The 15,603-nt window shown below is 45.5% G+C and overlaps 1 protein-coding gene across 10 annotated transcripts in view; it reads right to left on the bottom strand.

Moving 5' to 3' along the window:
- The window catches only part of nrxn2b (neurexin 2b), a 638,533-nt gene that overhangs the window by 254,095 nt on the left and 368,835 nt on the right, over window positions 1–15,603 (bottom strand). For all 10 annotated transcript variants that reach the window (XM_029117448.2, XM_029117457.2, XM_029117453.2 and 7 more), the window contains one exon: window positions 15,404–15,523. In XM_029117448.2, the coding sequence (XP_028973281.1) occupies window positions 15,404–15,523 (120 nt within the window). The remainder of the gene's footprint in view (window positions 1–15,403; window positions 15,524–15,603) is intronic.

Genomic DNA, 15,603 nt, shown 5'->3' with positions numbered 1-15,603 from the left:
GCAGTAAATAAGCGAGCCTTTACTCACGCTGCTCGTGAAAAGGAGCAAAATATCAATAGGATTCTTCTCAGTCCCTGCTGAGGAGCCCCGGACAGATCATAATAACTGCAAGCGCTGTAAAAATCTCCACAGATGAGAGAAAACCAGAAATATATATTAAAATGTCACAGGCGGGATCTGCGCAGTTAAAAGCGATGCAATGTGTATTAGGATTATGGCGGAGATAGAAGATTTATCATTTAAGTTGGCTTCCATTATTTATGATCTCACTAGCCTCCCCTAATTCAGGCCCGTTTTAAAATGGCTGGTTTATATACTTCCCACATTTTACTACTGATTCAGTGATACAGTAGGACTGGGTGTCTTCACGGAGGGGTGAGGAGGAGAGGTCGGGGCTCATGCAAAGGGACCCCACCAATCCAGTCGAGCCTGGGGGGAACGAAGCAAAGCCTTTTAGAGTGGCCTTTTATTGTGGCCAGCCTAAGGCACATCTATGCAATAATGATGCTGTCTAATCAGCATCTTGATATGCCACATCTGTGAGGTGGATGGATTATCTCGACAAAGGAGAAGTGCTCACTAACACAGATTTAGAGAGATTTGCGAACATTATTTGAGAGAAATAGGCCTTTTGTGTACATAGAGAAAGTCTTAGATCTTTAGGTTCAGCTCATGATAAATGGGGGCAAAAACAAAAGTGTTGCGTTTATGATTTTGTTCAGGGTACATAGCAACATTATTCCTACCACTGCTACTGGCCAATTATTACGACCAATGCTGTAATGAGAGTAATACACTTGAGGACAGAGCTATTGTATTAAATATATGTTTTAAATTCCTGCCAGGTAATTAACATGTTAGATAAGTTATTGTCTTTGAGCTGTAAATGTTACCGTACACAGCCATGGGCCAGAATCTATGACTAGTGTTTTGTCTTAGTCTATAACTAGTGGTTTGTCTTAGTCTATAACTAGTGTTTTGTCTTAGTCTATAACAAGTGTTTTGTCTTAGTCTATAACATGTGTTTTGTCTTAGTCTATAACTAGTGTTTTGTCTTAGTCTATAACTAGTGTTTTGTCTTAGTCTATAGCAAGTGTTTTGTCTTAGTCCATAACAAGTGTTTTGTCTTAGTCTATAACAAGTGTTTTGTCTTAGTCCATAGCAAGTGTTTTGTCTTAGTCTATAACAAGTGTTTTGTCTTAGTCTATAACAAGTGTTTTGTCTTAGTCTATAACAAGTGTTTTGTCTTAGTCTATAACAAGTGTTTTGTCTTAGTCTATAACAAGTGTTTTGTCTTAGTCTATGACTAGTGCAGTCAAGTCACCATCCGCCACTGACGACCGCTTGCGTAAACGTGAAAACTGTGAAAACAAAACAATAAAATACATGTCTGTCGACAAGCTATGTGGAGCATTTATACATTTCCTGCATGCACCACATTCAGTACATAGAGAATTATTCCAAGCTATGAGTCCCAGACCAGACTGCCCTACAGCTACAGACATTATTCACCGCTGTCTTTGTCCTCCTGCTTGCGGACCACGCTCACTGTCTCCACCAACACCACCCTGAACAGTGCAAATGCACCCACTGGCGTGAGTCGTCTGTTAACTTCAGTAGAATAGCACCGTTCTGATGAGGGTTACACGCTTAGCTAGTTGGCTGGTTTGCTGCAGACGTTGAGGTGTGAGTGTGTGTGTGTCCCTGTTTGATTATGAGTTGAGGCAGCTTACGTTTTGTGTAAATGTTTGCACGAGTGCGAGTGTGCATGAGGCAAGAGACTGATAGCCCCCTGATTGGTCGATCCAGATCAGTGAGGCCAACAGAGTGTGGACGGAGCAATACCCGCACCCAAATATCTGGACCACAGCTCAGGGGGTCCGACTGTGTTGTTGGGGGTGTTGTTGGAATGCATTGGTGTACTACACACGATGTGGCCTGGTGCATTTTTTAAACATGTAGCCTTTTGTTGTAGGTGACTGTTCTGTGGGGACATCGATCTGCGCGCCGGTTCGGATCGGCTGCCGCCAGATCGGGCTGCATTGATCTGCATTCGGTTGTGGGGAGACTAGGTGGGACACAAGAAAATAGTCAGAGAGAAAGGGGAAAAGAGAGTGAGAAAGAGAGATAGAGAGAGAGAGAGAGAGAGAGAGAGAGGGAGAGACCCAGTGTAAGGTTAGGGAAACGGCATACGAAAACCACTCTGTGTGGCAGGCAGAGAGGTGAAGGGACAGACTGAGGCCGAGATGGGAGGATTTTGTTGTCATTGGGATTCCCTCCCACAGCTAGGATGTGCTGTTCAAGCCATTGGCTTAATTACCTAGCCACCACACTGGGTGGATTTAGCCGGGCCCCTTCGTTACTGGGCAGATCACACCTGTCATCGCAATCATGTACATGAAGCCACAACAGAAGGAATAACAGCCTTGGGTAGCAGGTGGCTTCTTTAAAGCACATGCGGTACTGTGACGTCCCGTGTTCTACTTACGTACATACATCAACATATTAATATTTCCTAATGCTATACACATAATAAATGCATATTCTGAAGTGGAGAGCACAGTGTTGGTCTTTAGGACTCAGTAAACAGTCGATATGAAACATCTGAAGCGGTTGAATCAGCTGCTGCCCTGGAAACCACGCTTGACCAGTTGAACGGTCAAACGTGCACGTTGGGTAGACCTCACCGCTCCCTTGGTTCACTTTATTACCCCCTTTGTGTTTACAAAGAGCTGCTGCCCAAGCGGCTGGCCAGGCTCACCTCAGTGTTATAAAATGTAAAACCTAGAGGCAAAAAAACGAAACCAAAAAAAAACTGTAATATGATGCATCTGTGTGGCTGTGCTGGAATTGGATATTATTTGTTTTTATTGCATTTGTGGTAGAAAGATCGTAACTGTTGAATTTCTGCCCTCAGGGCACATTTTATTAGCACCGATGTTAATATCAACCTGGTATCAATTGGTTTCCATTAATAAATAAGTTAAATAACAATAATAACAGCGATAATAGTAATGACAAGAAGCTCATTCGTATCTATTATTTAATGCAGACGACAATAGTTCACTATAATCACAACTCTGGAAACTCGACCACAGGAACTCTTCCTGATGTATTCACTGTACACAACTCAAACAATTACCTAGTTAAAAATCACACACGCTCATTCAAATCTCCATAAAACTAGCACATTTTGGTGGTCATTGGTCCCAGAACCAGGAAGACACAGCTGTCAAGGCCCCGCCCCCACACACGACATCGACCCCCAAGCCCGGGATGCCCTCTCAGTGGGACATCAGGACACAACCCAGTGGCAGGTACACGGAGATCCCATGAGACGACAAAACACAAACAGCCGGGTCTCAGGCTACTAATGGCTGCCCTTAAAGCCTCCCTTCTGCATTGAACAGGGAGTCAATGACAGCAGAGCATTAAATATCAACGGTGAAACGCACAGTAGCTAGCCAACCGCACAACTATATAGAATTTCTATGAAGACGTGCAGAGCTGCATAGAGTCCTGCTTTACATGCTGTGGTTTCCCCAATAACAAATTCCATAAACATAACAGGCAGTGGGATTTATATTTGGGTCGTGTCCCGGCGTCGGATTTATTCCTGTTTTCGTAGCGGCACCAGCAAGGGGTTAGGGTGTAGTGTGATTATTCCTGGACTGAGAAGCCAGCGACAGCTGTGACTGTGAGTAAATGCCGCGCCGTGCGCGGCCGGCCCGAAGCCACGAAGAGGAGAGAAATGCGACGGGGGAATGACGGATCAAGCGCGCCCCCGCCGAGCCGCCTGTTGCCCCGGGCGTCCTAATGGCACCAATGACGACAAGGGACAACCATGGGCCCTGTGGGCTCCTCCTCTCGTCCGCCCCTCGTCCATTCATCCTCCCGCTCCCCTGAAAATGGACAGCCGCCTGATCGACTGCCTCTCAGTCCGAGGCACTTCCAGAGGGGGGGGGGGGGGGGCGGTGGTGGAGCGCCCGACCCAGTCAGCACCGCTCATGTCGCAGGAGGCTACTGGACACACCACATACTGCAGATCATGGGGGGGGGGGGGGGGGGGGGGGTCAACAAGCGCTGTTTCTATTGTCACTGGACTTTATGAATCGTATCAGGGGCATGTGACACAAAGCAGGATCATGAAGTTCAGTAAGCTCGGGACAACAATAGTCCACAATTCAGGTCCCTCCACAAAGGGTGAATGGGTTAAATCGACAGCGGGTTGCAGCGTCAACTGAGATGCAGGGGCCGAAGCACGGGGGCCATCTCAGCAACCGCGCAGCAAGGGCGTGCTGCGAAGAGATGCACATTCAACCCGTAGTTTTTTTTGTATTTATTTTTGTACTGCTTGATACAAAAGAAGCGTGTGACTGTCGCCGCGGGACAACCTTGCTAATGCAGCAATCTAAGAGCTGTCTAGCCTTCAGTGGTTCACATGACAAGCGCATTCCACTACCTAAGTGCCTGGCGTCTATCCTCCCGTCTTACGCGCAGGTAGAGTGAAAGGTAAAAAAAAATAAAATAAAAAAAGCAGACAGATAAAGGAGGAAACAAACTAGACATAATGGGCTGTGTTTGCCTGCGTGTATAGATACACAAATCATTAAGGCATGGCGCCCTAGCTAATCAGACATTTGATGCCGTGATTCGCTCATCGCAAACACAGTCGTCTAATAGAACAGATGTAAGCCCAGGAATAATTGCTTTCCAGCTGTTTTCTTTAACCCTTCTCTGCTTTCTCGCAGTTTCCCCACTCCCTCCGCCCTCGACCGTGTGGCGAGACACTTGGGCTTTGATAACGCCAGCAAGTAGCGGGAGCGAGCCTCGAAGCAATTACCTCTGCCATTAATTGCCCTTTAATACATGTTACGGTTAAGAAGCAATCAGCTGAGTAATTATGCCGTTATTACTGGGAAATCGCCTCCATTCCGCCGCAAAGTCAGACAGAGGAGCCAAGACGCCAAGTCCCTTTTGATTGGAGGTCAGCACTGTTCCGTCGTTCACCCCGAGGACACGATTAGCCAGTCACTAGCTATTCCAACCGGCCAGAGCCACACCTCCAGTGAACGGACTCACAAACGAGGATGAAAGGAGGAGTCACAAAGCAAGCCACCTTTTAATAGACATGTAAGTTACAAATGCCACGTCTTAAATTGGCCGTCTTGCATATGCTTGAAAAAAGGGCTTCTAAAGTTTTTAAGTCACACAGTTGCCTGTCCAATGATCACTGCTCAGCCTCGCCCTGTTCTGTACTGCTGCAATAATTCCTTGTGCGCGCAGCATGTGAATCCAACGAGGCTGGCTCTCTGGGTATTATTACCTATTACCTACAATTTATTTGATCACATTTCCAGTCTCTGCAGGGTTTTTTCTGGTTGTTTGAAACGGCCCAACTTTAACTTTAATCTTTGAAGCTGAATACTACTTCTAACAAGGATAAATGGCCAAAGGTCTGAATCACATAGAAATGCAAAACATAGGAGGATTCCAGTAAACCCCCTTCAGAATCCATACAGACAATATGTCTGGGAGGTTTCGCAGACAATGATTAAGCCTAGTGAGTGAGTTGGAGCAACTCTTCTAAGCATTGCGTCCGTCATTGCAGTTGGAGGACCTCTCCCCTGTTCTGCCGTCCCATTTCCCAGCATTCTTCCTCAGAATCACCAGAGAACCACAACAGAAGATCAACCGCCACCAACCGATCCTTCCCCCCCCCACCTGTCCTCCTCTACAGTACCCGATCGCCAAGCCGGATGCGATGTTCTTGGTTTTATTTTGGTCTTGTTCCAGAAGATTCTCAGACAGTAAAAAAAAAAATGCATTGGCTCTGTCTGTCCAGTAAAAACAACAGAAATACAGTTATGAGCGGTTCACGCCATGTTTCTCGCCTAATGAGCTGCTTGCTAATTGCTCGGAACGCCGGCTCTCCCAGGGCTCCGTCTAACGAATGCATGGAATGCACCAGGAAAGACTCGAGCGGAGGCAGTAGTGGGAATATGAAAACAACAACAAGGAGATGAGGAGGGGGCAAGGAGTGAGACGGAGAGATACAGATGCAGAGACAAAAAGAGAGACGGACTGAGAGACGGGGAGAGAGAGAGAGAAGAGACAGATAGAGAGGCAGAGAGTGACAGGGAGAAAAACACAGAGACACAAAGAACAAAGAGGGAAAGACAGAAAGGGCAAGAGAGAGAGAGAGCGAGAGAGAGAGAGAGTGTGCACATTTACAGCTATCCTTGTAAGGATTCTACAGGCATCTCTGGTGAGAGTTCTTTATTGGATCAGGAGTTCTGAGGGAGCAGCTTTTTCTGCTTTCTGTTTTTACACAGTGACTCACAGGTCCGCCTACTGTCTGCAGTGTCTTGTGTTTTAAAAAGGGAAGATGGACACAGACCACACCATCTCTTATTACACTGCCCTCTATTGACATTAGGTGTCCAAGCTGAGCGGTCTGTGTTAAGGTTGCGCTGACCTTCATCTGAACACACTACCGCTGCGAATGCTCACGCTTGAGTTCCAGATGACCGAGAAAGGAGAAGAGACCCGAGACCTCTGCCCTCTTCAAATAAAGACATATTTCATTTCAGGACTCTCAGGAGAAGATTGGCCACTTTCGGGAGGCAAACCCAGTTTTGTTAAAGGGGGAGGGAGATCGAGCAGCGATCAGTCGGTGATTCCAGTCAGCGAGGCGTGACGCCGCATACATCTCAATAATCAGCTTTGATCAAGAGAAAGCCGAGAGAGAGAGAGAGAGTGAGAGAGAGAGAGAGAGAGAGAGGGAGGAAGAAAGAGAGAGCCATTCTGCTCCTGACTGATGAGGAATAAGGCTGTTGACTGGGACAGGTGATGTGTCTCTCCTATACATCACATGGTCAGTGCCTGTACACGCTCACATTTAAGCCACACCATGATGACAGGCCTCTTCTCGGTAAAGCAGTAGTGCATCATAGGAGGACAGAGAGATTGATAGAGGAGGTTTAAAGACTGTCTGAGAACCAACAGAACCCCCAGTATGCTGAATGGCACAGGCCAGAACAAGGCACCACGCAAAAAACACGTGCACACACTAGCAAAGGTGCGGGCGTGCGAATATACACACACACTACATTAGATATCTAAAACCAAGCAATCAGTGACAGAACCCCGTTGATTTAAAAACAAGCAGCAAACACGCTGGATTCTTCTTATTTTTATAATATAGCCAAAAACAATGGGATGCTGCATAAAATGTAAATAAAAATAGAATGCAATGATGTGCAAATCTTTTAAGCCCTATATTCAATAGGAAATAGTACACAGACAACCCATCAAATGTCGAAACTGAAACCCTTTATTGTTTATTGAAACATATATGCCGACTATGAATTTGATGCCAGCAAAACATTTTTAAAAAGTTGGACAAGAGGCAAACCAAGACTGGAAAACTTGTGTAATGCTAAAAAACTAAACTTGGTTGAATATTTCACAACTAATTAGGTCAATTGGCAACAGTAACATAATTGGGTATAAAAAGATCACGCTCTGTGAAAGACTGGGCACATGGCATGGGTGACACATCTGTGAAGGCACCATTAATGCTGAACAATATATACATGTTTTGGAGCAACATACAGTATGCTGCCATCCAGACAATGTCTTTCACAGCAACATATGCTGCCATCCAGGCGATGTCTTTTCCCCAATGTCTTTGTTAATTTCAGCAAGAAAATGCCAAACCACATTCTGCACGTATTGCAATAGCATGGCTCTGTAGTAAAAGAGTCTGTGTGCTAAACTGGCCTGCCTGCAGTCCAGACCTGTCCCCCATTGAAAACATTTGGCACATTATGAAATGAACAATACGACAAAGGAGACCCTGAACTGAAATCCTGTATCAAGCAAGAATGGGAAAACATTTCACTTTCAAAACTACAGCAGTTGGTTTCCTCAGTTCCCAAACGCTTACAGAGTGTTGTTAAAAGAAGAGGAGATGCAACACAGTGGTAAACATGCCCCTGCTTCAACTTTTCTGTTGCTGGCATCAAATTAAAAACGGGCATGTATTTGCCCGTATATATGCAATAACATTTCTCAGTTTCAACATGTGATATGTTGTCTTTGTACTGTTCTCAATTAAATACAAGGATACATTATTTGCACATCACTGTATTCTGTTTTTGCTTGCACTTTAACAGTGTCCCAACATTTTTGGAAACAAGGTTGTAGAAGCATATCATGTTATTTCCAAATGGTGGAATTCTGTGAGAGCATACAGATCAAATATAATGTATTGGGATTCACACATTCTATATTGTTTGATTTCATATGGAACGATGTCAAGATCCCACCCAAGAAACATTTGTAAACATAATATAATATAAAACATGTGTAGCACAATTATAAAACCATCCAACATGAAACAGCTGAAAAAGTGCAACAGGTTAATGGCATTAATTACAACATAAATTATTCTAATGTATTTAATATTGGATTTGTGTTTTTTATGTTTATGTGCAACATTAACCAGTGACTATCAAATAAAGATCTTAGGCTTAAATATTAGGCAATTGTTGATTTTAAAATCAAAATAAGATTCCTGAACTTTTAATTCCTTTTTTTCCCCATGTGTGGGAGGACTGTACACTCAAATTAGAACGTTCTTGGAGGGTCCTTTAGAGGTACAGGCAAATGGGTATTTTAAAGCACTACTTTTATTCATTCCCTGAAAGGACCATTTGAAGGGATATTCTATAAAAATAGTGATGAATTGGTAACGGTTTTATTCTGCTTGATTTTGACAGTTGAAAGAAAGACAAGGCAATATTACAAACTTAAAAAAAAAACTTTCTACTGTGCAAAATAAATTGTTTTCTGACCCCAATACATGTTCCTGTCATCGGCACCAGTGAGTTTCCCACATTTGCAATTTGGAAATGGTGCCAAATGTAATCCCTGGAAGTAAATAATATAATAGCATTGTGATTACAATTGTTTTGATGTAATCCGGGTTGTTTAGTAACCTTGTTGTAATCAGATTACGTAATCCCCGTAACATGTAATCCGTCACTAACCAACCCAGCACACACATAGAAACACACCCACACACACTCAGACACAAATCTCTACTGATAGCATCCCGGAAGAGTTGATAGCAGAAAAACAACGACCCTCAAATCCAGGAGCAAAACAAAATTATTCCCTCAGCAACAGAGCATAACAAGGACTTGTCATTCCAAACAAAACGCTACGTAGGCCACCTGAGGACCATGAAGAAAACATGTGCAGAAGGAACTTAACAGATGCAGCATCGAGTTAGGATGATATGCGTGTGCACATACACACACACACACACACACACATTTTCACAAACACACACACACACATTTTCACAAACACACACACGCACACCAAATGCTTAAACCTAAGCTTTGGAATGCATGCCCAATCCATAGTGGCTCTGTGCAACTTGGTCACTAATGAATATTGTGGAATACCAAGTGCCTCGTTTATACACTATGCAGAGAAAAATGGACCAGTCAATCACTTGACACTGAATGGGAATAACAAACACTCGCTCACAGCCTGTGTGTGTGTGTGTGTGTGTGTGTGTGTCTGTCACTGTGTGTTTGTGTCTCCCCGTGTATTAAGTGTGTGTACAAGCAGAGTGTGTGCATCGACGCGCGTAAGCGGCACCCTAACCAACAGACTCCACGTATCTCCTTCCCACACACTCATCCCACGGAGACTTCAGGCCTCAGCCAGCGCCGGTCTGTCCAGCTCAACATGACAACCCAGGCGAACACAGTGGGTCCACACGGGCTGCAGTGTTGGTGAAGCCCAAACAGCACAGCTCCACAGAACCAGACCGATACCGCTCTATAGGATGAGACCAACACAGCTGTACAGAACCAGACCGATACGGCTCTATAGGATGAGACCAACACAGCTGTACAGAACCAGACCGATACCGCTCTATAGGATGACACCAACACAGCTGTACAGAACCAGACCGATACCGCTCTATAGGATGAGACCAACACAGCTGTACAGAACCAGACCGATACCGCTCTATAGGATGAGACCAACACAGCTGTACAGAACCAGACCGATACCGCTCTATAGGATGAGACCAACACAGCTGTACAGAACCAGACCGATACCGCTCTATAGGATGAGACCAACACAGCTGTACAGAACCAGGCAGATACCGCTCTACACCAGGAACCATACTTCAGATCATCTCCAGAAGTATGTCTCAAAATAACATGGTGTCTTAACTTTGCCTAACACTCATTTCAGTTCATAGGAAGAAGCATCAGCAAATACAGGAAAGTAAACGACAGATGGCTTTCGACAAATGGATGAGGAGAAGCTGTGTCTTTGGTTAAACCTCTGGCAGCTAGCTGTCAATGAGTCTGTCTGTGCTCTTCACTGGTCGACTGTTATTGAGTTTTAAGAAAAAGATAGACAGAGAGGGAGGCAGGGAGGGAGGGAGGGAGGCAGGGAGGGAGGGAGGGAGAGGGAACAAATAGAGAGAATGAGAAACAGAAAAAAACTGAGACAGAGGGAGAGTAAGAGAGACAAAGTGAGTGAGAGGTGTACCCAAGGTGATTTAATCTAGAGTGTTGGAACGTAGGTCCATCTATCCCGGTATGTAGGTATGAAGGCAATATATTCCTATAATCTACTCCTCAGAACTGAGCCTGCTAGGTGAAAAATCGGTCATTGTGTCCTTGAGCATGACACTTAACGTTAATTGTTCCCGGAAGTCACGTTCGATAAGAGCTTGTGACGAACAATTTTTATTAAATAACCATTGTAGTTACACAGTGAAATGGGCAGAGAACGTCCAAGTACAATGTGAGGCTTTGATGAGAAAAGCTGCAGGTCGACATGGGATCAGTGTGCAGACGTGACTGTGTGACCGAAAGCACCGGAAACAGACCTCAGAACAGCCCTTAGACCAGCTCACCCGGACGACCTCCGTCCTATTCTGGGTTTCAACAACAGACCTCAGAACAGCCCTTAGACCAGTTCCCCCCGACGCCCTCCACTTGGTGACTACCAACTCTGCACGTGACACCGTATACCGTCCCCGGAGGAGGGGGACCATAAGAGCCCCACACTGTACCCACGGCCAGACAGTGGCATACGCCAGCGATGATTTTGGCTTCGGCAACCTTTATCGTCCAATTAGGATGATGATTATCGGATGAGGACATTTAATGTCCCATACACACGTACCCAACCCATACACCTCCCAGGAGGGGCGGGCGGATCTGTGGCCTTTGCAGCAGCGTTCGTGAGAAAAGTCATCATAAATGTGACCGTCAAATATCTCGAGGTAAATAGTGTACAACAGCAGGCCCGCCCAGCTTTTCTGTTGTGAACATATTCACGTGTCTAATCTGTATTCATAAACGGTGGGCAGGGATGCTGCGTGACACTCAGGCTTATAATTGAACGTATGAAATTTCAAGATAATTTGAAAAAAAGAAGTATCCACCCCGCCACAGTTTGGAATTGGAAACAAATGGATGTTATCTTGCCGCGCATCGGTCACAGTAAAAAACATAGTGTGTGTGCGTGTTTGTGTGTTTGTGTCTTGTCCACTTCTTTTATGTAAGCTAGACTCTTTTTCTCTGTGGCAATCTGGCTTGAGCGATAAAGCGTGCTGAGCAGAGGTCACACACACATACACACACACACACACACAGGCTCCTCCAGTTCAATGCCTTGCTCCTCTGTAAAGCCAAAAGGAGGCCTGGATCTGATGGCACAAAGACCACGAGGAGCAGCCAGGGAGAATCATTATGTTAATTTAAGACTGCGGTAAAAAGGCCTGCAATCATCCCATTCTAATTCTGTATTCTTCTTAGAGGGAAATTACATTGATTTTCATATCTCTTTTTAGGGGTGTTGAGTGGACGTGTGTGTGTGTGTGTGTGTCTCTCGGTACGAGTGGGTAAATTAACGTCTCGGGCTGATGTTTGTGTCTAATCAAGAGTGCCGTCACGTGGGTGGCTGAGCTTGCGAGACACATTTTATCATCAGCTACATTTCAAGCTGAGCCACGTAAATCTGATTTACCGGATACACCTCTTCACATATAGACATTTTACAATTTAAAAAAATATTTGGAGCAGAAGGAAAACAAATGTTCTCAAGTAAAGAGATACATGAGTTCCATTCTGTTAATGGAAACCGAAGTGTGCTTCAGGAATGGCCAGGGCAAGTTTCAATTATAGTATACCCCTTTTTATACCAATGAGGTTATCAAGGTGCTACTACAGTATTTTCAAAAGCCTGTGTTTCACTTTCCACTCATTTGCAAAAATAGAATCTGTTAGTTAGTTTGGCCCTAGCTTGCTTTAGATCAGACAGGTTGATTAGTCTGGATACTGAAGCTAGACCAGGTCCCAGTGGAACACATGCACCACAAATACTAAACCAGGGACCATAAACACACACACACACACACACACAGACACACTTTACATACACACGAACATGCACACATATACACACACTCACAAAAACTATTGCTGCAAAGCACTCAGTCCTTCAAGGCAGATAGATTTTACAGACGCAGTCTAATCAACAATGGCAAACCAAAAATAAAACTGTGTGGTCTCAGAAAAGGCAACATAACCAGTGAGATTTGATTGACAGGTAGAACATCAATGCATCAACTATGATTCAGAAATGACGTCTGGGCTGGAGAGGGTGAATAACTGGGTGACACGGACCCAATCCCAAATCAAGCCCCTGAGCCCGACACCCTGTGCACTTGTGTGGATTGGAGTTGATTTAGCGATTTTTTTTTAACTGCACCAGCTTGCCATCTGACTGGCTAGGTGTAAGACTCCCCGTTTCAAATGGCCCAATCCCCTCAGAGCTCCACATCGAGTTTAGTTCTCAGGAGGCCAATTTGGATTGGGCGATGAGCTTGCGGGAGAGAAACTCCAATCCAATCACGGCGGCGGTCTATACAGATATCCCGCCCGAAAAGCAGAGCTTAGTGAGGGGAGTCGTTTAGAGCAGACAGCACTCCACACTGTTTGCGTTGGCCCGCTGAAAACAAGATAATTACACAAAAATTAGCTACTCGTGTACTTCAACACAACCGCCACCCACCTGCCCTTCATCAGCTAAACATGTCATGACCCATCAATACTGAACACACTCCCCGCTGTACTTAACACACCTGAGTGGCAGAGTAGGGGCGATAATGTGTGTGTGCCCGTGTTCATGCAAGCTTATTTATTAAAGTATTTACGAAAGGCACTTTAGATGCTCGGAAAGCTGTGGGAATGTTCAACTCCTACTCTTTTAGGAAGCATCTTATTATTAATGTTTTAAACAATTGCAGGCAAATCAACCAGGGCCATATACGGTGAGATAGGAAGAAATCCCCGGAGCAAACGCAAGGTAATAATCACGGACAACTGACAGTCTGTGGAAAATAATGTCCATATGCTGCAGATTTAAATCAAACACAGCGTGCTCAGTCACACACTGGAATTGCGCCACTGCACGACATGACATATCTGAAAACCAAATCACAGCGGTTCGTATGCCGTGGTCGCAAAGAGCTGGAGAACGCGAGAGGCCTCGGCTTGTGTACTTGCCCTACCTTGTAGTGGTGGAGACGCCTGAAGGAAAAGTCGCGGGAAAGTGTCACATCGTGTGAAACGGAACAACGCCTGATAAGCCGTGAAAGCTGAAGGGCTGAAGTCTTCAAACAAGTGGCACCGAGTTAACGGGGCCGGACAGAGTTGCGTGCGGGAACACAACAGGGCCGTCACCTGAACGTCTCTCAGAACAAATGTGTCCAAGTGAAAAATAACGGCGGAGAAGTGTTCTCGCCTCTTCTCTACGGCGGCAGTAAAGACAGTCTCTGGCTTTCCAGAAGGTACGGGCGACAGTTGTGTGGCTTCGGAGGAAACAACAGCAATACACAGTGGCATGATGCACACATCCACGATTATTAGTGTCTGATGAGAGGAGAGAGCCGACCGCCAACAGCCACAGAACAAATTATAACGTGCAAAGTAAGATACTTGTTTGTCGGCAGAGATCGTGTAAAAGCCGCCATTAGTCAAATCTACACATTATCACTGACAGGTCTGGAAAGAAACTGTTTAATCAGGTCTAAATAACTAGTGAGTGTTATTCTCCACTCTTCCCGGTAACTGGTTTCTATCTGCAATGCACCATTTCTACAAAATACTGTGGGGGATACGATTAGACAGGCTAATGTTAACATCGATAACATAGCAAATCCACTTAACACTCTGGTTTTACCGGGTGCTGTTTCAGGCAGGGCAGGCTTGGTCTCCACGAGACGTTTTGTTTGTTTGTAATTGTGCCGAGACCACAGCGCCAGCTGTTGGACGGATGTCTCTCTCTCTCTCTCTCTCAGCACACAGAAGCAACACTTCAACACACACGTACACACGTACACACACGTACATCGGCTGAGGTAGTTGAGGCCTCATGCTGGCACATCAACACAAGCTCATATCTCTCGCAATCTTTCAAATAAATCAGGATATTAAACTCACTAATGCCCCCACGGACACTACGCCAAGCTACGGGAACGCAGAGGCAACGGCGTGCCTCTCTGCCTCCCTCCCCTCCCTCCCCTCCCCCCCTCTCCTCCATCAATGGAGCCGGGGATGGAATATCTGTTTATCTCAGAGCAGCTGTCATTCACCCCTCTCTTTTCATCCGCATCAACCCCCCCCCCCCCCTCTTCCTGGAGAGAACACACTGCTACACTAAGGCCTAATCAGCGGCTGACTGTCGTAGCCAATAGCAATCTCTCTAACAAACACCATAGACGACAACAACAACATAATTCCCTCAGCTAGGTTAATTCCTCTAGCCTCAAAAGTCTCTGAGACAAGATAAGAGCAAATGTTTAAAAGGGGTTTGAGGGGACTGGGGAGGTCAATTGAATATGGATCTGAGCTTAACTCCTTAATACAAGAAGTGGACCCGACACACTATTAAACTTTGACCTCTGGTCCTGTTTTAGCCTAATTTAGTCTCAGGGGAATATTGATAGGATGCTAACACTTCAAATTAGCTTTACATATGAACAAATGAAAGTCTGTTAACGTAGGGAACTAACATATATAGCCAGCAGAGCTCACCTATCATTCACAAGCCAAACATTCTGCAACATAAACACAACCTTCCCACACCTTACACCCCTTCTCATAACCTTCCCACAACGTAAACCTCTTCCTACAACACACAGTACATAACCTTCCCAAAACGTAAACACCTTTTCCCGAAAATACAAACTTCCTTCAGCCTTCCCACAGAACATACACAGACTTCCCACACCACACTCGGCACACATGGGACCCAGCGAGGCGGCGTCGGCAAGCGACGGGCGTGTACTTACGGTCGCTACAGAAGGAGCCTCCATAGGACGTCATGGTGCAGTCACAGGAGAAGCCCTCCCATTGCTGGAGACACACGCCCTGATTGTAGCAGGAGTCCTCCGTACAGGTGGTGCTAGGTCCTGAGAGGACGGAGGGGAGGCAGGGTCAAAAGACAAACCGCGCCAAGGGCGCAGGTACGCACGCATACGCAGGGCTGTAG

Source organism: Esox lucius, chromosome 24 (genome assembly GCF_011004845.1).
Source record: "Esox lucius isolate fEsoLuc1 chromosome 24, fEsoLuc1.pri, whole genome shotgun sequence".
Classification (NCBI taxonomy): domain Eukaryota; kingdom Metazoa; phylum Chordata; class Actinopteri; order Esociformes; family Esocidae; genus Esox; species Esox lucius.
The sequence above is the reverse complement of the archived record's forward strand: the minus strand, read 5'-3'. Positions and strand labels throughout refer to the sequence as shown.